This window comes from Canis lupus, chromosome 2 (assembly GCF_048164855.1).
Source record: "Canis lupus baileyi chromosome 2, mCanLup2.hap1, whole genome shotgun sequence".
Lineage (NCBI taxonomy): Eukaryota > Metazoa > Chordata > Mammalia > Carnivora > Canidae > Canis > Canis lupus.
This window is the reverse complement of record NC_132839.1, coordinates 43,494,990-43,519,610: the sequence shown is the minus strand read 5'-3', so window position 1 is coordinate 43,519,610 and position 24,621 is coordinate 43,494,990. Positions and strand designations below refer to the sequence as shown.

Below are 24,621 nucleotides of genomic sequence, written 5' to 3'. Positions count from 1 at the left end.
TTGCAAGGTTCTGTGTGTGGATTATGGCACCACTGAGTGACTCTGGGAGCAAAGGACAGAAAGATACTATGAGGACGCCAACTGTGGTTTCAGTTCTGAGCACAAGAGTGTGAGGTCCCCATGGGACACCCAAGTAAGAGATGTCTACGTAGAAGTGATGAAACTCACTGGGGACCCAGTGACACCTATTGTAACACACATCAGTGATTATTTTGCCACTAAAAATCATTGTCATTGTTATTACTCTTTATGGATTAGTAAAGCTATTTTAATTTTTAAAATTAAGGACATTTTCATCAGATCCCTCTCAACACGGATGCATCTCCTGCCTTTGCTAATTCTTGAAAACACTCTCAAGATATCACTGCCTTTGGGAAGCCAGCCAAGTTTTAGTTCTTCCCAAAGACTACTTTTTGTATTTGCATCACTTAGCCTACTGGGCAGGTTGTACCATGTTCTGTCTGAGTTTCACATTTCAGTGGGGACATGGAGAAACTGGAACACAGCCAGAGAAGAGCAAAATGATTAAATGGCTAGAAAATTGGTCTCTGCGACTGGGCACAAAGAAAAGGCCAAAGGACTGGAGATTATTTAGTCTGGAGAAGAAAAGTCTGAAGAGTCGTTTAATAGCATTCAAGCACATGAAGGGTTCCTAAAAGGACAGCAGTTGCCAGAAAGCTTGCGAAGAAGCTTCCATCTCCTCTGAGGATTAAGCAGGAGGAAAAGAGACAATGCTGTGGCAAGAGCGTCTTATCTGACATAAGGACAAACCTCCCAACAGCAAAGCAGGCACACAGATTTCATTTTCTTGCAGTATGTACCAACTTCTGCTGGAAAGAGTCTACCAGAGGGGCTCTCAGGTTTCCCTGTGGCATCCCAGCACTCCCAGGGTTAAAGACAGGGTAGCAGTGGTGGAGGGGAACATGCCCTGTCCGAAGAGAAGCCAAGGCTGTTATTTCAAAGACTGCAGCCTTGACACTACACTACTAACCTAGGCTCTGGTCCTAAGAGTTGGATGCAGAGAGGAGAGAAGGAAAAGGCCAGCCACTGCTCTGGAGAGGGTTCTAGGCATCACTGTGAAGGTTCTAGCACTGGACTGGTTGGCATAGGCTCCTGGTAAGAACAGGTTAGTGGACCATGGAGAATTCAGACTATTTCAGAATTATCTGCCTAAGCTATCTATTTGCCCTTAAATTCAGGCCCAGTGCCAGGCTCATAAAATGCTACCTAGGTCTGTAATTCTATTCACACCATCCTTCCTTTGGTATCTGTACTCTTAGGATTTTCAAATACCTGTCTTTGACTGTTAGGCACTGACCAGGTAGACCACTAGATAGGCTGAATCCTGAATTTTAAAAACTCAGACCTCAGGTCAGGGCAGCACGGATGTGGACACCAGGAGGGACCAGGGATGTGGGGACTACCCACTGGACCCACAATTAGCATCAGTAAGCAAGGGGGGCTGCTCTTTCATGTGGGGCAGTAAGGAACAATGTTATGCCAAATTTGATCCCATTATACAAACCTGAAATCATCTGAAAAACTGGGTTTCTAATACGAAATAGAAACTCAATATGGAAATAATAAGGAATATTTATGTCACCAAATAAAATACTCCACTTTCTTGGCCAAGCCAGCACTGGGCTCTTGGTGTACTCATACATTTCATAAAACTCAGTTTCCAAATCTGAAATCCTTGCTGAGTATGGCCTTCTAAGAATCTTGTCTTGTCAACAGTTTGAGCATGAAATCACAACATGGCCCAATCTCTGTGTACTTTCAATGCATGTTGGTACTTTAAAAGCGTATCTGTATTTTACCAACAGGCAGTAAAGGGGACATCTCAGTCTGAGATGCTGTCACAAGGACTCCTGCCCTGGAACAGGCTGGGCCAGATGGCTCCCAGGTTTCTGTCACCCCTTACGATTCTAAGCCCTAAATCTGAGCCCGGACTAGCAGCTAATTGGACAAGAGCTGGAATGGTCAATTCAGTGCTTTGTAAAATGCTTCAGACATAAAACAAGTTGCAAGCAAAGGCCTCTTGCTGACTGCTTCAAAAGGGGCTCAGATCCTCTCCCTGCCCACCAAATGAGGTAGGAACTCCATGAAGCCATTCCCTTGCTTGAGCTCCCAAATGAGGTGCTGGCTGAAGTGTGACCCTTCTGAAATTTGGCCAACTTTGGTTCCAATGGAAAATCAGAAAGTCAGAGAGAGCCCCGACAGCCCAGGCTTTCCCAATCCCGGCCCGACCTGCTTTCGGGTTTTCCAACTACTCCTTGTCCATGCCTTACTTTTGGCTGGGACATAGAAGAACACAGGATCCGTCCACGACCCATTCCCAGAGAGAGAAGTGGCCTGGATCCGGGCTGTATAGTTCCCCGGGTTGAGCCGGTTAAGCTTGGCACCTCCATACTTCCTGTACTCCTGTCTGGATACACATTCCCGCTGATCCTGGGGGAAATAAAACATAAGTGCCAACTTCCCACAAGCATGTGAGAAATGGGTGCCTCCTGCCACCCAATCTCTCATGTCCCACCTAACAGTGATCCCGATTTGCAATAACAGGGAAGAAACCAAGTGTTGAATGGCAATCTTCCAGTAACTGTAAACATAACTAAGTTCTAACCAAATATATATATTTGGTAATCAAAAAGAGTTCCAGCAAGATGAAAAGTTCTTAAGACCAATCTAGCTCATGCTGAAAGATCATTTTATGTAACAAAATAGTTTCTGAAGGGTGAGAACAAGCCCCTCTCCTCACATACTGAGTATTTTCCTTAGAGCTGGTAGAAAGACGTAAATCCTCACTGACTTACCTCCTCATTTTAAGTTAAGTTCTCAGCTAACCAGGAGGTGGTCTGTACTGTGCTGTGGCATATGCTCTCAATTATAATGGCAACACAGCCAGGTGGGGACCACTGCCCCAGTCTTACCTCGATTTGGGATCCATATTTTATTTCATACATTAGAATCAATCCATTGGGATTCTCAGGTTCTGGCCACTTTAAAAAGATGGAGTTTTCAGGCCTTGACTCCCAGGTCACTGGCCCAGGAATGTCATCTGCTCCTTCTGTGCAACAATTTAAACAAGTGATAAAGTGAGATTCAGGTTCCTTGGGGTGAGCTAACCTGAGCATTCTCTCTGTGCATGAGGGGCCCAGGGCGGTCACCACATACACTCCACAAAAGCCAACTGCTCACACATAGCACGGGGGTTTAGCATATAAGCAATCTAAAGACCCAGAAGTCTCAAGATGCCACAATACCCTCCTTCCCCTTGGACCTTACCCAACACCTCCCAACCCCCCCACCATCAAAAAAGCCTGCTATAGAGTACAGTAGGAAAATCCTGGCAGCCTGAGTCACTTATTTCTGGTATTTGGCTTCTACCACTTGAGAAGGGAAATTATGTGATGCCATTGAACACAAGCAGCATCGAAAAGGTGCCTTGTAAGTAGAGGGGGTGGTGGCAAGCTTTCAGGCCATGACATGGACCCTTCCAGGTCTGCATCTGCATGAGGCAGACATAGCTTTGATAGAGGCCTGAGGGACGGCCCCCAAGCCAGGCCTGTGAGGAAGCCTCTGGGAAGCTGGTGCTGAGAGCCAGCCGGTGGCCACTGTCAACCCCTCCCCTCCAGCAGATGCTAGCTGAGGCTGGGTGCTTTGCTCTCTTGCTTCTGCTTAAAGCAGTAAGCCAAGTGGTAAGCAAGAGTCACTGCAAGTTATAGCTGGGGAAAGCTTTGGTCAACGAGCTAGCTTCTGTCTCTCCCAGATGAGTTGGGAAACTCAGGCAAGGGAAGTTGACAGCTGCCTTGAGACATGCACATGCGACAGCCAGAATTGTGCCCTGGATGCCTCCCTTCTAGGCTCTTCTTCTGGACTCCTTCTACTTCCTGCTGCCTCAGGCAGGAAAGAGAATGGGCAGTTGGCCCATCCCTGAAGATGGATGGCAGCGTGAACAACAGGCAGCTTCTAACTTCCAAGGGGAAGGTGAAGACCCAAGAGGCAGCACCAAAGGCAACACCAGCAGTTGACCTTGAGGAGTGAAGGTACCGCTCTGAGTCAAGGCAGCTAATGGATTCCACAGAACCCAAGGATTCAGGAGGGACCAGGCAAATTTACATGTGCACAAATGGGGAACAGGGCCACGGGAATGTACAATGACACCAAGTAGGAGGAGAGTTAACCTAGAAGGGTGCTCCCTCCCTGCTCTTATAGTACTCTGTGCAGAGACTAGGTTGGAAATGATGTCATTATGAGTGGACTCCATTCCCTGGGCTGTTGGTCTACCATGCTGCCTAGAGATGACCAATTGTTCTTTAGTAAGCACAACAGAGACTAAGGGTCATCGTCCTGGAGGACAGACTCTGCGTCCATAAAACACAAGCTTCTCCACAGGGCTGTGAGCAAGTCAGGAGTGGGGTTTGCTGGATCACACCCTACCTGCAGGCATGGTTCTTGCAAAAACAAAGTTGGAGGCACTGCAGCCCAGCTTCTCAGCCTCATGATTACAGCTGTGGATGTCAATGCGGTACAGGGTAAAAGGCCGGAGGTTAGAGATTACAGTTCTCTCCTTGTTATCCACTCTGCTCTCAAAGAAAGGGTATTCTGTCTCGAGCTCTTCTGGGTCTGTGATATTATAGGTGTCCACCACCGTGGTGTTCCTGCTTCGGCTGGACATGGTGGTGTTGGTGACTTGTGTAACATCTCTACGCTTCCTTTCAGGTCTGCAAGGAAGAGAGAAACTTGGCTTGTAAGTGACTCTACCTCTTTTGTCCCTTCTATGACTTGGGTTAGAGTAACGGAAAGGAAAGAAAAATCTGAACTTTGGATGAAAGGAGCTATTCAGCCCCTCTGGATAAGAACTAACACATTATATGGGGATTTCCTTCTTCATTATTTATATTCCTTTCTCTACACTGCAAACCTCAGAATCAGCACACAAGCTGCCCCCTGGCTCCCAGAGAGGTTCCTTGATTGTATCAAGAGGCAAACAAATGCTTCAGTCACCCCTGACCCTGCAGCAGCTTGGCCCTTTCATCAGAATGTCCATGCTATGTAGTCCACTGGCCTCATAGCTAAGCATTGAAGATGACCAACCTGCTGGTCACACTAAAATTTATTAATGGGTGAGGTGAGAGGCGAGGCATGTGGTAGAGGCAGGGTGGGTAGTTCAAAGGCCTGGGGTTGGTGGCTTCTCTGACCCCCTTTGAGGAAAGAAATATACCAGGCAGCGAGCACTTGCCTGGACCCCCAGACCCTTCCCTCTGGGGCTCCCACTGGCCCCCTCTTCCTCTGAGACCCTAGTGTCTGTATTTCTCACACTCCTGGAGGTCTCTCCAGCCTGACTTTGCCTCCCACTCAGCAGTGACCTCCTGTGTCCTCTCCAAGGCCCTGCTATTGACTGAGATGGAGTCACTGCCATGGACTTGACTAGGGCTTTCGATAATAGCCACAAAAGCAATAGGATAGCAAAAGAGAAAAGAGAATGTCTGTGCCCAAAAGGGAAGATGATGCGGTCCATGAAGCTGGAGGGGGTGACCCTTCCTTCCAACAGCTGCTATTGTGGGATGTGGGGATAAAAGGGCTCTGGGTTCCCCCTGAGGAACCTTAAAAACAAGCCCCTAGCATTTACAGGAACCAACAGCAACAGAGGAGGAGGGTAAGCACCCAGATGACAAACAGCCAGCCTTGGGCCGGCTACCAGCTGCAATGAGAGCCGAGGTGCTGCCCATTCCACACTGAGCCTGTCAGTGGGCATCACTCATCCTGTGCACAGGCAAAGGGTAGAAAGGAAGCAGAAAAAAGTTCATCTGGGAAAGAAAACTGAAATCTCATGGCAAGAAGAAAGATAAAAAAAATGGGAATGCTCATCAGTTCTTGCTTACGGGAGAAAGAGAAGTCCCACAGGGAATTAGGGCACCTGGGAAGCCATTTGTGGTTCAGCTGACACTCAGCAGGTTTCCTGTGGGTCCTTATTTGCTTGGACGTGACAGACCTGGAAGGGAAAAGCAGGGGGCTTGAGCTCCCCAGGCTGCCCAGCCTGTGGATTCCCCTGCAGAAAATGCTGTCACCACTTTTGTGCAGTGACCCACTGGGTCCTAACCAAAAACATGAAGCACTCAATCCATATATGCTCATTCTACCAGATAGAGAACCACAGGGAAAGGCCATGTGCTAATGGCCCCACTGAATTCGCTTTCATAATATTGGGGGAGGAAAGGTTAGGAAATAAGTTAGGAGACTGATAATTTTCTATCCTCACACACTGCACATCAATCAATCTTGGAACAGAAGGACACAAGGAATTACATTTATTGCTATGGAGATCTTTTTGACACCTACCAGAATGAATGTCCTGCCTTCTTTTCAAAATCAGTACAACACATAAAACCAATACAAAACTTGGGTTTAATCCACTGCAAAATAATACTCTGCCCAAACCCTTCCTGAAGCCCATCGCCATTTACCTGGGATTACAACTATTACTGATGACACCAATTTAGGGACTGGGCAGAGGTAGGCCACATGGGACAACATCAGGAACATAAGATATGGGACAAGCAGAATGGTATGCCCATGATTCTCTGCAAATAGTCACATTTCCAAGTGGTATGACCAATAGCAAGTATCACTGAGAGCTTTCCCTATTCCCACTCCATGACACAACTTACTCCATCAGAAAAACCTTTTAATCTTCAACATGTGTCAACATTTCAGTTACTTAAACCCAACTATGTGATTTAAAAAATAAAGGCTAAACAGACACATGAAAAAATGCTCAACATCACTTGGCATCAGGGAAATACTAATCAAAACCACAATGAGATACCATGTCACACCAGTCAGAATGGCTAAAATTAACAAGTCAGGAAATAACAGATGTTGGTGAGGATGCAGAGAGAGGGGAAACCTCTCACACTGTTGGTGGGAAAGCAAGCTAGTGTAGCCACTCTGGAAAACAGTGTAGAGGTTCCTCAAAAAGTTGAAAGTAGAGCTACCCTATGACCCACTAAAGCAATTAGTGGGTATTTACCCCAAAGATACAGATGTAATGATCCAAAGGGGCACCTGCACCCCGATGTTTATATCAGCAATGTCCACAAACAGTCAAACTATGGAAAGAACCCAGATGCCCACCGACAGATGAATGGATAAAGAAGATGTGGTATATACATACAACGGAATACTACTCAGCTGTCAAAAAATGAAATTTTGCCATTTGCAATGACGTGGATAGAACTTGAGGATATTATGCTAAGTGAAATAAGTCAATCAGAGAAAGACAAGTATCAAATGATTTCACTCATGTGGAATTTAAGAAACAAAACAGAGGATCATAGGGGAAAAGAGGAAAAAATAAAACAACACAAAATCAGAGGCAGATAAACTGTAAGAAACTTTTTTCTTAAAAGATTTTATTTATTTATTCATGAAAGACATGAAGAGAGAGAGGCAGAAACATAGGTAGAGGGAGAAGCAGGCTCTCTTGGGGAGCCCAACGTGGGACTTGATCGCAGGACCCCAGGATCACGACCTGAGAGAAAGGCAGATGCTCAACCACTGAGTCACCCAGGTGCCCCACCGTAAGAGAGTCTTAATCATAGGAAACAAACTGAAGGTTGCTGGAGGGGAGGTGGGTGGGGGATGGAGTAATTGGGTGATGAGCATTAAGGAAGGCACATGATGAAATGAGCACTGGGTGTTAGACAAGACTGATGAATCACTGAATTCTACCTCTGAAACCAATAATCCATTATATGTTAATTAATGGAATTTAAATAAAATTTAAATAAACAAATAATAAAAAATAAAGGCTGTGGTCAATAAAAGATATTCACTACCAACTCTAGTTTCCATTCTATTTCAAACCATGTGGGACATGTTGGACAATATTTAACATACCAAACTTGACTGGTTTGAGCCCCCAAACAAATTGTTCTTAGAATGAATTGAAAGAAATAAAAATCGTCTTGGGATAGTTTAGTTGTAAAATAGAAAACCTTCCTTTATGATTCAATCATTCTGCCACTTAGACACTCCTTCTATCAAAATTGTGTTGCAAATTGTGTGGATGTGAGATTTACATCCTTAGTAAAAGGCATTAAAAAAAACAATATGAAGTTTGTATAAATTGTGGCTGCTCACCGTGGGCAAATGTGGTATTTATATTCATCCTATGAAAAGACTGAATAGCAGGTCAGACTTATCTTAGGAGAGAGAATGTCTGGGCCAAAGGGGTGGATGCATGCATTCGTCAGGGGTAATTTGGCATGAGAGGAAGCTTATTTTGAATTCACCAACACGAACACAATGCATTAATAATATCTGTGTCAGCCACAGCTCTGCCTTCACATTGCCCGATCTTGTGTTCCCCATCTGATGAGAAAGAAAGGTACTGCTTTGTAACTACAAACTGAAAGCTTGGGGCCCTTTTGCAAAACTTTTCCAAAGCCTGGACTCACAATCTGAACTTCTGGCAGGTCGGTGGGACAAGATAGCAATGCAGCCGACAGCTTTTGCTGGAAAATAAACAGACAACTCCTGCCCAGCCTATTTGGGACACTCTAAACTCACCTGCATCTGTCCATAGGGAGAAGCACTAGCTGAGTCCCTGCTGACATGGGGAAAATGGCCCATGTGTGTGCCATTGGTGTGTCCAAAGGAAGGCCAAGTCCCAAATGGTTCGTTAACTAATTAGGCTATTAGAGAAGTCACTAAGCCTGAATTTAGTTTTTACACATCTTTGAGCTCCTCAAATGCTCTTATTCTTGGAACCACACATGACACACAATCTAGGCTAACACTTGATCTGCAGCCCTATAAGGAGATGTCTCCAGTGGAGCAGGTGGGGAGGACCTATGGTGGGCTCTCACACCTTCAGACTCCTAGAGAGGAGAAAAGGGGCAGAAAGGCACTAAGCAACGAAGAGCTATGTTCTGAAAAGAATGCTTGCAACTCTAAGAGGTCTTCACTTCTTAAGGACTTTTCAAAGTACAATGGCTATCTTTGACTATTACACAAATATCAGAAAGGTCACTTGATGGGAAAAAAATCACTTTAAAAGCCATTCGTTGTTACAATCTAAGTAAGCCTTTAAGGGCAAAGTTATTACAGAATAAAAAGAAGTTACAGACTTCTGGTGCCTCTCAGGGGCAGGGGCAGGAAGGACAGTGATCATAGAACATGCTGGGCAGTGGGCAGGTGGCTGGGACGCCGTAGGAGCCAGCAGCATGTAGATGCAACAGAGTCCAGTTCCTCCGCTCACGTTTCAGGCAAGAGGCTGTTTGTAAACGCCACACTATAATCTTTCAGGAGGAAAAAGGAAACAAGGACCACCACTCTGTTTCCATCTCCTTCCCCAGACATTGCAGGGCTACCCTGCTGGACTCCCCTCCATGTTTTTTTTAAACCATTTCTTATTGTGGTAAAATAAAATTTTTGAATAAAAAAAATACCCACATCTTGCCATTTTGGCCATTTTCAAGTGTATAATTCAGTGGCATTGATTATATTCATGATGTAATCACCATCATCACTGTTTCCAAAATCTTTCATTGCCTCAAACAGAAGCTCTTGGACTCGTTAAAGCCAAACTCCCCGTTTCTCCCTCCCAGCCCCCTAGCCCCTGGAAACCTCGAATGCACCTTCTGTCACAAATTGGCCTCTGGTAGATGCCTCATATGTGTGGAATCCTATAATATCTGCTCCTTTTGTGTCTGGCTTCTTTCACTTAGCATAATGTTTTCAAGGTCCATCCAAGTTGTGCCCCTTGTCAGAATCTCATTCCTTTCCATGGTTGGGTAATATTCCATTGCGTGGATAGATCATATTTTGCCTATCCATTCATCTACTGATGGACACGTGGGTTGCTCCCAGCTTTGGCTACTGTGAATAGTGCGGCTTTGCATATTTACCTTCCTCCATTTTTGTCCTCACTTAGTGGAAACGGGGACTGGGGCAGGGGAGCAGATGGATTCCTGGGGACAGAGACCGCTTTACCCTGAAAGGCTGTCCTCTACGCTGCTCCTCAAACGTGTGTGTCAGGGATGCCTGTGGCACCTGGTTGTGCTTGGAGGTTGGGGCACTTACAAAACTCACTCTGGCTTCACTTCTCAGCCTGGCTTTGAGAGGCAGCAGGGAAGAGTGGTGCGATGGACAGAAAGGGCCCTCCATTCACTGGTGTCTGAGGGTGTGAGCCTCTCCAAGTTTCACTTACCTGTCCCCACAGCTGAGAGCCCACCTGCCTCTGCGGGAGGCTGTGTGGCTGGGGCGGCCCCTCCGTCAGGGCTAACCGGCTTCCACAGCCCCTACCTCACTCAACCAAGCTGATACCTTGTTTTGTTGGTCCTTCCCCTGATGGCCATAGGTTCTGCCAGGAGGCTGCTGACCTATAAATCCCCCTGAGTGGGGACAAAGCAACGGAACCTGCCTGAGGACTAGCAGCCTGGAGATGTTCTCAAATGGCAGTGGTACCTGGGCACGAAGATGGAGTTGTGCAGGAAATTCTCGAACACTTTGCGGTACTCGGCCTCCTCCTTCTCAGCCTGCTTCTCGGCCTCAGTTTTGGGGCAGGCACAGCAAGGCCCCTTCTCTCCACCACATACTTCGGTCTTGGGATTCTCTGTCACCTCTTCGACATCGATAGTGCCATCAGCATACTTCCTGATGGGGATTTTATCTACTCAGGAAAGACAAGCCCAGCAGGAATAGAAATCAATAGGTTGTATGTGCTGGGGAGGAAAAGGGGTCGCCACCAGCACACTCAGTGGAGAATGTAGCCGAGTTCTGACAAGGGGCCGCATGTTACATTGGGGCCTGAATCCATTCGGATGCTGGGGTTTGGTCCCAAGCCCCCTCGCTTCTATCCCTCCCACTCACCTTTGGAGCAGTAGTTGTGGCGGTAAAGGTAACTGTCCTGGGGCTGCCGCTGCCACCTCACGATGTAGTAACTGAGGTTACCGTTGGGCAGAGAGGGTGGGTTCCACTTCACAATGAGCTGAGAAGAGGAGTTTGATGCAGAAAGAACATCCAGGGGAATGGAAGGAACTGGAGAGAGCAACAGAGGACATTTCAGAACATGGAATGAACCCAAAACCCAGGCTGGCAGGTAGTCATAGCAAACCAACAAGAAGCCACAGGCATGACCTGGGTGAGGACACAGTGAACATAGATCCATGAGATGACAAGTAAATCTTTCTTTGAAATCGTATTAATTTAGGGGCACTTAGGTGGTTCAGTGGTTGAGCATCTGCCTTTGGCTCAGGTCATGATCCCCTCATTCATTCACAGAATGAATGAGGCAGGACTAGGAAAAGCAGTCCACAAACCCAAGCATACACAGAGCCTTGGCTGCAAGCAATAGACTCTGTTAGCAGCCAAAGAATACTGATTTACAGATAAAGCATAATAATCTGGTCAAGTTTTATGTACTACTGCCTCCCAAACCCAAACCCAGAGCTGCCTTATGTATAAAGGGCAATCACATCTCAGGACCAGCGAAATCGTATTTTCCTTGGGTTCACAAGAAAACACTGATTTTCATGGGTTTTCCAAAGTAAAGAGTAAAGAGACCTCTTTACTGTAGATCACTTACACAACATGGCCATCCAAGCCACTTTTAAAATTTCAAAGGGCAAAGAGCTTGAGGGTACTTTAAGGCCCATAATATCATACACAAGATTCTGAACACCTGTTTGGAGTGATGCTTTAGGAAGAAGTTGTGACTAATGCCAGATTTTTCAGGAAAAACAACCACGGGATGCTCGGCCACTTTCAGATTTCCAAAGTCAATATCTCAAGAATAAATAGCGTACCCCTCGATGTTTCAAGTCTAAGTATCACAAAAAAGCTGAAGCAGAGGACTTACTGGGCCTTCCTCTCTTTCTGCCACTTGAAAGGACAGGGGCCAAAATGTAGGGAACTGGCCCAATTTGTATGGTGCTTAGTTTTCCATCTTTGGGGAAGGGAAATGGGTTTAAGAATTCATCATATAATAAGGGGCACTTGAGTGGCTTAGTCAGTTGGGCAGCTGACTCTGGATTTTAGCTCAGGTCATGGTCTCAGGATCCTGAGATCGAGCCCCACATTGGGCTCTGTTTGGTGGGGAGTCTGCTTGAGGACTCTCTCTCTCCCTCTCTGTCCCTCTCCCTCAGCTCACTCTCTCTCTAAAGTAAATGAATTAATCTTTATTTTATTATTTTTAAAGACTTTATTTATTTATTCCTGAGAGACACAAAGAGAGAGGCAGAGACACAGGCAGAGGAAGAAGCAGGCTTCCAGCATGGAGCCTGATATGGGACTTAATCCCAGGACCTTGGGATCACAACCTGAGCCAAAGGCAGACACTCAACCACTGAGCCACCCAGGTGCCCCTGAATGGATCTTAAAAAAAAAGAAAAAAAAAAAAAAAGAAAGAAAAGAATTTGTCATAAAAAGGAAAGATTCGTATTTTTCCTGAGCTGGCAACAATAATTTACTTCCAAACCTTAGGAAGCATAACTTGTTTTGTTGCCTTTGAGCCTCTGCTATACTACCCACATCCAGGATCAGAAGCCTGTGCCAGATTTACTTCTATAAACACTTTAGGATCTGTGACATGATTGTGACCACTTATGGGATCCCTGAGATGGAGGAAGGGAGGAAGAAGCAGGCATGCAGGAGCCAAAGGTTTTCCCCATAAACACTTTTTCTTTACCCTCTCCACCATTTAAACTTGTTTTGTGCTACCTTAAGGGTATTCTTTAAAAACCCCTATCATCCAAGGATATTTATCATTGTCTTTAGAAATGATGTGGATTTTCCTACCTCTAAGCTGGTTTTCATATACTTAGCTAATACACAGAAACGTTTGCTTTCATTAGTTCCAGACTCTGGGGTTGAGAAAAATGAGGTGGTTTAGAAAATGAAGACAGAGACAGAAAGAGGAACACTTTTACCAGTGAATATCTGGAATGTCCACAACATACATACTCTGTCTGACATTTCCAAATTCTGTCTACCTTCGTGGGACCCGGTCCCTACAGAATGAAGATGGAAAACCAAGTAGCCACATGAGGTAAATGGGACACGAACTTAGCATGTTTTCAGTTCCTGGAGGTTCAGCTATGAAAATAAAACAGGGGGCTGTATCCTGGAGGGGTCCTCCGAAAAAAACCACCCCAGCCTCCTGGAGGACCTGGGCTCACTGGTGCAGGGCAGACAGATGATAGGAGATGGGTCAGAAAATGGCCCAGGAGAGCCCAGGGTATTGGGACTGAGAAAAATAGTATGACAGAGCATTAGTTATTGGTAAGAAAGATACATAAAAAGCAGACTGGTCCAGGTTCAAGAGAAACAACAGGCACATGTGTTGCTGGCCCTCTGCCTACACTTGTCATAAGCAAGCATGGTGAGCTTGAATATGGGATGGGCGGTGTGCAGATACCTGAAGCATTGGTGCGAATGTACAAGATTTCACTCTTAGCCCCACGGATGTGGTCATTCTCCACCATGGTGAGGGTCACCGCCTTGACATAAACCGCATACTGCGTCCAGGGCTTCAGTCCGTGCAGTAAAATGCCAGGCTCAACGTCCTTGTTGGGAGGGAGGTCCACATCTACCATATTCCAGCTGTTGGAGCCACAGGCATCCTGCCCATCATACTCCGTAACGTTTTTAAAAGGTCTGCAAGACAGTGGGTGAAACTCAGAGAAAGTTTTAGGTCTCTGACATCAAAACCCTCAGAAACCTTTCCCAAGGGCCAAGCACATCACACTTTCTATTTTTAAAAAAATATTTTATTTATGTACTCATGAGACACAGAGAGAAAGAGGCAGAGACATAAGCAGAGGGAGAAGCAGGCTCTCTGCAGGAGCCCAATGTGGGACTTGATCCCAGACCCCAGGATCATGCCCAAGTCAAAGGCAAACACTCAATTGCTGAGCCACCCAGGCGTCCCGTCACACTTTCTATAATGGGAATTAGAAATACATGGTCAATTAGATTTGTACAGAAGGATAAAATTAAGCAACGGGACCCCAGGTTTCACCACATTTACAAACACACTGTAGAACTGCATACTCTGCCTCAAGAAAAATAAATTCTAATTGTTGCTGGGATTGAAAACTCAGCTCCTTAAGCATACAAGCAAATGCTATTTTTCTCTTTTCCAATTGTGGCATTTTTCACCATTAAGAACAAAATAAGCATAATAATTTAATGCAAACATTAGCTACTGAGGAAGAATAAAACTTTTGGGGAGAAAGGACTTTTACTACAGAAGAACAGCTTCCAACATAGAGCTTTCAAAATCTCAATGGCTCGCAAACAATTGTGATTGCTTAAGTATTTTATGATATTCAAGTATTTAGCTTCCAGATTGTCTCTGAAACTAACACTGACTCCTTGGTGAGATTACCAGGTGAAAATGCCAAAGCACTGGTGGAAGAATCAAAGAGAGAATATTTTGCACACATTCTTGGGCAGGTAGGGGTTCTCCATCAATCAGATGAAAGGGTCAGACAGACCCTAGCCGCTGGCTTCTGAAACAGATATTAACATGGCCCTCCCTGTCATCATAACAGAAGACCATGAATGACTCCCACACAGAAACACACTGAGCACCCAATAATCCTGAGATCTGCTTTTTTTTACTCCTATGACCCTTCCCAGGGTCCTGGCTATGGCAGGGGCAAGGGGACCAGATACTGCCATTGGTGGCTCTGGTTCTAGCTCTGGGGAAGCCAACCACTTTGGAAAGAGACCTACAGAATCACAATTGGAGCTGGTTAAGGAGGGTGGTTAATGAGACTGGGGGAACCACATGGATAAGGAGGCAAAGAAAGGAAGAGAGAGACCTGCTGAGGCAGGTGGATATCACCTGTAGGCACAAGAAAAGCCCCCAGATTTTGGGAGAAATCATGAAAGGTTAAAAACATGAAGGTCAGTCTCCCTCCATTCTTCCTTCCCTGGTTCAGAGGGCTCATAACCTAGAGCAGAGGAGCAGGTTTTGGGAAGAGCTTATGGACAGGAATAAAATGACAGATTGTCTGGGGGTCACCCCTAGGGAAGCTAGAGTTCTTGGGGTTAGTGGACACATTCTGTATTCCACTTTATGGATGTCTGGACTAACCTAATTCTCTAAAACACAAGCTTTTCTTTTTGGAATTATTTTATTCAAACCCTTCTAATGACCCGCTGAAGAATGAAAGGCCTCAGGTGCCTGGGTGGCTCAGTCAATTAAGCATCTGCCTTCAGCTCAGGTCGTGATCTCTGGGTCCTGGGATGGAGCCCTGCATTGGGCTTTCTGTTCAGTGGGGAGTCTGCTTCTCCCTCTCCCTCTGCCCCTCCCCCCTGCTTATGCTCTCTCTCTCTCTCTAATAAATAAATAAAATCTTAAAAAACAAAAAAAGAAAAAGAAAACAAAGAGTGAAAGGCCTCAAGCTAACACTGTACACTGTGATGTTGTGGTTGTCACCACAGTGACAGATGTCCTGTGACAGCTGGGGAGGGAGGACTGAGGGTGAAGCACAGGCGTCCCCACCCACAGCCCCACCCACAGGATACCACAGAGCACAGAAACTCACGCTTCCTTGTAGTAGACAGTAAAGCTGATGAGGTCCCTGTAGTCAGGGGGCCGGTAACGGTGCCACGTGATGATGATGCGATTCTTCCATGTGGTCGTAGAGGTGAAGTGCAGGACGTCGCTTTCACCTGCAGTATAAAGCAGTATCTGTGACAAAGATCAAGGTCCTCTTCCTCTACATGTCTTACACGTCACCTGCCCTGCGCTATTTAACCTCATCTGCAAAGCTGTCCGTATGTGCTAAGTCCCCTCCTGGACTCCTCAGTTTGGCTCTCTTATTTCCATTGAGGACCCAGACACTTTACCACACGGGGCCATAAGGAGCTTGTCCCTTTGTCTTAGCACACTTGGTCACCCAGGACCTGAATCTATGACTCCTATCTTGACAGGAAAGGATTGCCTACTTGAGCAAGGCACTGGGTCTTTCTGCTGATCCCTAAGACACGGGCTACCCAGAGGACCAGGGAAGGTGAGGATTAGCCTCTAGGCTAGGCTGCATCTTCTGTGCTGTGATAGCACCTGTCCTGTGGTTGTGGATGTCCATCTGGTTCTGTGGAACCAGCCACGACAGGCTAACAGACCAGGTGTGCCACAGGGGGGGCACTTTTCTCCATCTGAACTTGGTTATCAGCCTGGAAGGACAAGGATGCTCCTTGAAGGCCTCCAGCTGAGGCTGACACACAGTGGAAAATGAATTAGGCATTGCCAAGAACAATGCCACTTGGCCAAGCCTCCTGTGCTTTGTCTGGAAGTTGCTAGAGGGGTATGGCAGGGACTCACCCCAGGCCCCGTCTGGTACATCTGGCCAGATTCAAAGGACCACAAGACCCAGGGCAGCATTGCTGACTGCCCAACCTTCATGGAGACCTGAAAGCTCCCTAATGGACTGTCCTTTTCTTCCTCTATTTGCTTGAATCCTGACACACACTCAGCAGGTCATACAGAGGCTAAAGGCAGTGAAAACTAAGAAGTCAGTGGGGCAAAATGTGCTGATCTCAGGTTAGAAAAGAACTGTAGTTCCTGCTAATGTGTTATTAAAAGAGAAAATGGGATTCTGTTTTCAGAGGAAAATAAATGGCCACCATATTCACAATCTGACAGGTCAGACCGGCTGTAGGAAGTAGGACTCAGAGTAGGAAACACTTCTGAAAATGCTCAGGCACACTAACTCTGCTACGGTTGGAGCAGGGGGACAGCATGGGCTGGGTGGGCACTTTGGGGAGAAGGTACTGGTGGCCAACATGTCACGTAGCTTCGTGTCAGGCTTCTTCCCTCTAAAAGCTCTTCCAGAGCTGAGTGTCTACCAGGTAAATCCAGACACCAGGGAAACTAACCAAACAAATGCTAATGGTTTCTCAAGCCCTCCCCTCCTGCATGTGTGGGTACCTGTGTGTATGCGCATGTGCACAAATCACTTCTGATCATATAAATTACTCTATTTTTTTTTCAAATACCCTTCCCTTATTAAAAGCCAATGGCAGAAAGACAATTTCCTTTTATAACTCTATCCAGCCAAATAGAACCACAACATTTTTAAAAGCAGTTTGATATACAGGGTTAGATGAAAGATGTACTGTTGTATCTCAGCTACGAGACCTTAAGGTAGAAGTCATATAACCATGGCAAGGTTATAATTATGTTGTTCTAAATATATAAAGCAGTATCAGTTCAGGGAGATAGGCTCTCTCCATCTTTTCCGTGTTGGAGTGGGAGCAAGGAGGAGGCCAAGGGAGACAGGGAACCCGTGACCACTGTGCTGGGCTTGTAGCTAGGTCCCCTCTGCCCTCAGACTTCCCCCTAAACTGTGGGAGACTGAGTCGAGCTTGCTCCCTGGCAGTGGAGGAGGGGACCAGCTCTTCCTTGAAAAATAATCTCAAAGAAATAATAATCTTACTGTACTCCTGTGCATTAAAAGACATTTAACCCTGTGTTCCGTGAGCACGTGGGTAAAATCTGGGTAGGAATCTATCTGTAAATGTTTAGCACGCTTCTGCACCTGCAAAAGATAATTTACAAATATGAATCTGTCACAAATCTGCCCCACTGCTGAGTCCAAAGAGACACACACAGGAGCAGAGTGCTGGGTAAGGCCTTGTGTTCCCCTCCCCATTTCACGAGGAGGGGCCTATAAGTAGAGCCACCATTCTAGATTGGAGGAGGGTCTGCTTGATCACGGCCATTGGGTCCACTCACAGGAGGCTCGCTCTCCATTGTTTCTGGTATTTATGTCTCCTTTGCTCTGGCGTCCTTTGGTCCCCGTCACTTCTTCCATGCGGTAAATTTCGGAGACGCACAATTTGGGATTGAAAGCAAAATACATTTTCCCAGCTTTGATGGTCAGGTTACGGTGGTCCCAATCCCAAAGCTGCTGCAAGTTCTGGTTGTCGAGGACGTAGAAGGAGTAGTTCCTAGAAGCACAAAAATTACCATGAGCACCCCTGCCCTTTCCCAGCATTCCCTCCTGCCTGCTGGCTGTCCCACATAGGTCCTCATCCACATGTGGCTCTAGAACACACTGCTCCTGCCCATAAGAGATTTAGTTATTAACAGTTTGTCAGGCTAGATGGTTACTGTTAACAATAGCAATATGATTCAAGGACAACAGAGGGAAATCGATAAGATGCTAATTAATTTTCAGACTTCTATTACCCACAAATAATGCTTCTCACACCGGAGGGTAGACCTGGAATCATTCCGGAGAAATGCCGTTGGGTATTTTTCTCTGAGAAGAGTGTGTATAATGCACTTGAAATCAGTCCACGGGAGAGCAGATATGCTCGACTACTCAACCGGAACAGCTTACATATTTGCTGTAGCAAGCCTGCCATTATCCTTGGGGGTAAATCCCATCCGTGCTATAAACAGCATATGATGGGCTAGGAGAGAGAATGGGACAGGGAGACACACTCAGTGATAGACCAGCCCAGGGAGCTGCTCCCTCCTCCAGATCCACCCCATCCTGAAAAGCTACAGCCATAGCCTCTAGACCAGGTGGGGGAGGAGAAACAGCCCCCCTCCAAGACAGTCCTCCTTGGCCACCCATTCAGGCAACAGTAACTCAGTGACCAACATTAGGTTAGCCTGTATAAGACTTGTTTTTGGAGTGCTGGTCCCCACTCCCAGACTATCTTGTTAGTAGGTCTGGGTGGGCCAAGAATCTGCATTGCTGACATGCACCTAGCTGAGGCTGACACTGCTGGTACTGGGATCACACTCAGAGAAGCACTTGTATAACAGGTGTTGAGCACCAACAAGCGGTTGGAGGTTCAACCATGACCAAGTGAGATATGAGTCCTGCCCTGAGGGGGTGGACAAAGAAGCACCAGCTCCACCTGCAAGTGAAGGAAAGTTGAAGGACAGCCAGAATCAGCAACAGCTATCTCTGGCCATCCAGAGAGAAATCCATTGTCTGGGAGGTGAGATAGTAGACAGCTACAGCTTAGGGGTCCAGAGAAAGATCCAGGCTGTATCCCTCTTTCTTTAAGTCCCTGGGGAAACCAGGTAGGCAGTGCCATGCTGCCCATCCAAGTCTTCAGTGATTAGAGGTCTGCTCCCCATGGACCTTGAATCTTTTCTCTCCCCCTCCTGGTCCCCAGCCTCGGGTTAATTCTGGAGCTCATTCAAGCACTTTATACAGAACTGAGTCTAGGAATTGGTGCAGCACTTTGAGCTGTTTCTAAGATCCACTTAACAATCCAACACACAAACTGCAGAGAAGAAAGGATCCAGCCCTCTTTCCAAAGCCAGGATAGCCAGGACAGAAGTCCAAAGCATTCCTGTGCTCTGGAGGCTATGTCCATGGGCAGACACCTGATGGGGTTCCTCACATATACTCATACCAGGACCTTTACCTGCCCAGTCAATCCTCAGCTTGAGTCTCATTAAGAAGGAAGCAAAAATTATGGTTGATGATGTTGCCAAAGCAGACTTGTGACACATTCACGAGGGAGTTCAGAGACAAGGATCCAGGACTACAAATGCCATTAATGAGTCACGTAGCCATAGGCAGTTCCCTTAGTACTTTGTGTAGCCATCCAGTTTCTTCATAGGCCTGGGGGCTGGGGGCATGAACACACACTCATAGGACAGTAAGGGGTACGAACATGTGAACTTCCTGTTCGTTTTAGGAATCCAAGACCTTAATGCCTGGGAGGAGTCAACAGAGGTGCAGTGGACTCTGTCCAATCTGAGCCTGAGCCTAACCCCTCCACAGGCACTGGGCCCTATCCATGGGGTGGGAGCAAGAGCTCTGCCTCCAGGGTTCTGTGAGCCAAGTGAGTCCAAAGGTAGGATCTCTTAAATCAAGTTAGGCTCCTTGCTAACCCACCCTGAGGCCCCCGACACATTCAAGGGCATTGAACGAGGTGGCAAAAACCCCCAAGTCAGTACTATCTTCTTCTTAGGAATGTCACTCATTCCCTGACATATATTCACTGGAAACAGAACACAAGACATTGTCCAAATCGATCAGTCTTGGGATATGCAGTGCAAGGCCATGCGTACAGGTGGGAAGCGCTGGGACATGGCAAGGTGAGCTCTGCTATCCCTTAGAACCACCCACATCTACTCCCCAGGGCCAGGCTGAAGCTAATGCTGGGTGATCCAGATAGTCATACAAGTGAAGGTGGGGTTTGCAGCTAGAAACAGATGCCTCTATGTAGGCCCATTCTTGTCCATGAGTACTTTTCAGCTCTCAAGAGCCAATACCAACCCCAGTGTGTCTTGCTGCTCCCTGTATCCTCAGCTGGCCCCGTGGGACAAAACCTCCTTGCTAGTGTAGAAACCTCCAGGCTGGAAGTAAAGGCCAATTAACTAGGTCACACTTCTGTCTCAACATAGGATGAGGCTTCTTTTTAGTAAACTAATTTCACTGGCAGGGAACAGAAACCACACTGGAAATACCTTCTGAACAAAACATGCTTCTCCCCATGGAAGGAAGCATGAATTATAAATCAGGAATTTGATAAATGAATGGCAGGCCCACTGAAATTCTGTGTGTGTGATTAATCACTTTGAAAAGCAAGATTATTTTTTTTACAGTAAACACAAACATTTTTTACAACACTGAGAAGGCCTGGAGCCAGGATACCAACATCAATAAAACCCAGGCATTATGGAGCCTCTGTGAGCGACAGAAAAATAAAAATAAAACCCTCATCAAAATAATAACCAAGCTATTCATAAGCTGTCTGTCAATATTGCTCTTGTTTTTCCATCCCTAGGTTAGGCCTGGCTCTCCCCTAATTCCCCTTCCATGACTGGGTGACAAGAGATGGTAAAAGGCAGAGACTTGTCTGCATGTTTTACACACACACACACACACACACACACACACCTTTTCATTGTTTCCTAAGAAAATGACTATATAAGTCAATTACTCAGCACATGTCATTTCCTAATTGTTTTTAAGCTTACTGCCTTTACATTCAAGGAATATTTTTAAAAATTAAGTTGTTTATTTTTCTGTAGCATACACAGATGCCTGGGTTTTATAGATATCGGTATCCTGACTACCAGCCTTCTTAGTATGGCAAAATAAGTTTGTTTTTGTGCTTGGGTGGGACCCACCTGACAAAATATAGACCAACAGAAGTAGGTTGGAAGCAGTCGATCATTTCCTTAAGTATATCTGTATTTTATCTGTATTGACATTCTGAATGCTTAGTACATACTACACACTCAGGTGAGATATTTTACTGATAGCTCCCGGCTTGGGGCTGTGTTACCTCTGAGTTATCAACAACCACCCACCTCTCCACCTGCTCTGATGAAGGACAGTAAGGATATGAAAGCAAAGCAAAGCAAAGTGCTAGGGATTTGCATGGTGCACAGAAGACAACCCTGGGGCCAGGGTTTGGAGCATCACATCTGTGAATCCAAAGATCAGGGCCCGAGCGAAGTCTCTATCACTTACTAAAGCAACAATGCTAGGCAACGTACTTATTTGGCTTCTCCCAGGCTGGGGGCAAAGGGGGTTGAGGGCTGGGAGTCCAGATGATGGGGATAGGAAGGGATATTTCCCCCACACTTTCAGCTCTTACTGACAAACTGGAAAACAAAAAACAAAATCCTTGCAAATACACAACTGATTATTCCCTTTCATTTCATAGAGGGAAAAGCATGGACTCTTTCCGGCTGTCTCTAGGGGGCATCAGAATCCAGCACACAGGGACTGTCTCCGCATTCTAGCAATCTACAACAGATACAGGATTTGGCTTTTTCACAGATGCTCACACCATGTTCAGTCTCCTCAAAATCCAATTTTACACCAACCTTGGGGTTCAGCAAAGGCAGGAATTTATATTCAAGTGGCACTAGGTATCAAACAGAAACTCAGAAAATGTTTTTGAGAGTTTTCTAAATAGCTTAATTGAGGTATAATTTACCTACCAAAAACTGTACCCATCCTAAGTATGCAGTGCCATGACCTTCAGTAAATTTTTGCAGCTGTCCCACCAGCACCCCCATGCAGTTTCTGAACATTTCCATGGTGTCAAAGTTCCCTCCCTGTCAAGGGTGGTCAATCTCTGCTCCTGCCCCCAGCCTTCACCAATCTACTTTCTATCTCCATAGTTCTGCTTTTGCTAGAAACTAATAGAATCATACAATGTGCAGCCTTTTGTGCATGGCTTTTTTTCCCAGTTAGCTGAATGTTTCTGAGGTTCACTCATGTTGTTATATTATTGTAGAATAGTATTTCATGTACCACACTTAGTTTATCCATTTATCTGTTTGTTTTTTAAAGATTTTATTTATTTATTCATGAGAGACACAGAGAGAAAGGCAGAGACATAGGCAGAGGGAGAAGCAGACTCCTCACAGGGAGCCGAACGCGGGATTCAATCCCCAGACCTGGGATCACGCCCTAAACTGAAGGCTGACACTCAACAGCTGAGCCACCCAGGCATCCCTCCATTCATCTGTTGATGGACATCTGGATTGTTTCCAGTGGGTTTTTTGGGGGTGGGGGTGGGTGGGCTATAATGAATAATGCTGTTACGAACATTCACATGCAAGTCTTGTGTGGACATGTTTTAATTTCTCTTGGGAAGATACTTGGTAGAGCCTGGAATTGCTGAGTCACATGGTTGAGTCTTTATTTTTAAAAGTCCCAGGGAAGTGTTAATATGTATCCCTGTTACAACCTAACCTTAGAGTTGCAGGAAGGCAGAATGAAGCACCAAGTGCTGCAACGTCAAGTGGTGGGGTCATGACTTTAGAGGTGCCTAAAATGCACCCAAGAATTTCAAATCTTAGAACTACCTCTGCTTTAAGACTTTTTGGGGCAATGATCCTTGGTGGCATCGAAGAATCCAAAATTTTATCTCATTTTTCTGATGCCATAAGAAAATAAGGTTGTCCAACTCAAGGAATTGTCCAGGTAACAGAAATATTCTGTTTTCTCTTCAAGGGCTTAAAAATAACTCATTTTATAGAAACCTTATACAGGTGTATTACAAAACCCATTTCCTTTTTAAATAGCAGGAAAACTTTGATTTTCTTAATCTCTAAGGTTATTACTCTAGAAACATTATACAGATCGACAGACTGAGTGACATCCTCAAGGAAACCTGGATGTCTGGGTTCTTATGGACACATAGATGAGCTCTACTCCAGCTAAAATGCTTGAATTTCATGTTTGGACAGAACTCAGTGGTTTGGGCTGCTCAGAAGACTTGGAGGTCCGTCTCAGTTCCAGTTTGGAAAGCCATGGTGGTCAGTTACAAAGGATCCCTGTATTATGAATTTGTCTGTTCTCCATCAAAATGAAATGCTATAAAACTCCAATTCTATTGAACCAAATGGAGGCACTTATTTATGTTCTCATTGGCTATAGAAGTTCAAGAAAAATAATACCTTTAAAAATATTTATGTATTTGAGAGAGAGGACAGATTGAGAGAGGGGGGGGGAAAGGAGAGGGAGGGGGGAGAGGGGAGAGAGAGAGACAGAGAGAATGAGCTGGGGGGGAGGGGCAGAGGGACAGGGAGAAGTAGACTCCCCTCTGAGCAGGGAGCCCAACATGGGGCTCGATCCCAGGACCCAGAGATCATGACCTGAGCTGAAGGCCAATGCTTAACTGACTGAGCCACCCAGGGGTCCCAAGAAAAATCATATTTTAAGGCAACAGTGTGACAAGAAAATATTTAGGAAAAAAGGCCTAGTGCTTTGGGGATTCATATATGAGAAAAAGAAGTAACAGGACATAGTAGTGGTATCCAATCTTAGCTACACAGTGAAATTACTTTTTTTGGGTTTTTGAGAAAAATCACTGATGCCTGGATCCCACCCCCCAAACATTCTGACTGAATTGGGAATGAGACTTGGGTTATTGGGATTTTTTTTTTACCTGTCTCCACCCAATATGGTTCTAATGCCAAAGTTTGGGAACCACTGAGATAAAAGTCATCTTGGCTTAAACCAAAGACGCACAGAAATGAAATGTCCGGGCAGCTTTGCTAACACTCCTTCAACTCAAAAGCCTTGAAAACATTCCATACCTAAATTATAACCTCCACGCCTGGGTGCATAACACCTTACGTAATCTAATACCACCAACCTCTCCAGCATTATTTGCCAGACAGGTCCCAGGATGCCCCAACTCGCTGCCTTTGCTCTTGCTGCCCTATCCTAAACTGCCTTCTTCATCCTCTGCTTTCTGAGTATTTCTGGAAACCCTCTGAGGCCCATCTCAAGTGCCACCTCTTCTTGAAAGCCTGTGGGATCTTCTTAATCAGATTCCCTGCCTCTTTTTCATGCTCAGAGCACAGTCCTTTTCTTTCCCTCATAGCTCCTTGCAAGTTTCGCTTTGCACAGTTGTTGGCATTTATCTATTTATCACACTCCTTTCTTCTCTGCCTCTCCCGACTCTTCCCTCCTTGCTAGAGTGAGGAGGGCTGATCAGGAGATGGAACTAAGTCTCTTTCCTAAGTCTGAGGATGCAAAATAAAGAATGGAGTTATTGCTACCAGTCACTTCAGATACAAAGAGCTATGGCAGTGTTCATCACAAGTAAGGATGATTTATACCTTTTTTGGTCATGGGTGAAGAAGGCAGG

The 24,621-nt window shown here is 45.7% G+C and overlaps 1 protein-coding gene across 5 annotated transcripts in view; it reads right to left on the bottom strand.

Moving 5' to 3' along the window:
• IGF1R (insulin like growth factor 1 receptor) overlaps positions 1 to 24,621 on the bottom strand; it is a 302,878-nt gene that overhangs the window by 36,527 nt on the left and 241,730 nt on the right. For all 5 annotated transcript variants that reach the window (XM_072797447.1, XM_072797464.1, XM_072797485.1 and 2 more), the window contains exons 6-13: positions 17,759 to 17,973; positions 15,567 to 15,693; positions 13,427 to 13,665; positions 10,882 to 11,049; positions 10,477 to 10,681; positions 4,444 to 4,727; positions 2,934 to 3,070; positions 2,292 to 2,451 (exon numbers count right to left, since the gene is read on the bottom strand). In XM_072797447.1, coding sequence (XP_072653548.1) covers positions 2,292 to 2,451; positions 2,934 to 3,070; positions 4,444 to 4,727; positions 10,477 to 10,681; positions 10,882 to 11,049; positions 13,427 to 13,665; positions 15,567 to 15,693; positions 17,759 to 17,973 — 1,535 coding nt within the window. The remainder of the gene's footprint in view (positions 1 to 2,291; positions 2,452 to 2,933; positions 3,071 to 4,443; positions 4,728 to 10,476; positions 10,682 to 10,881; positions 11,050 to 13,426; positions 13,666 to 15,566; positions 15,694 to 17,758; positions 17,974 to 24,621) is intronic.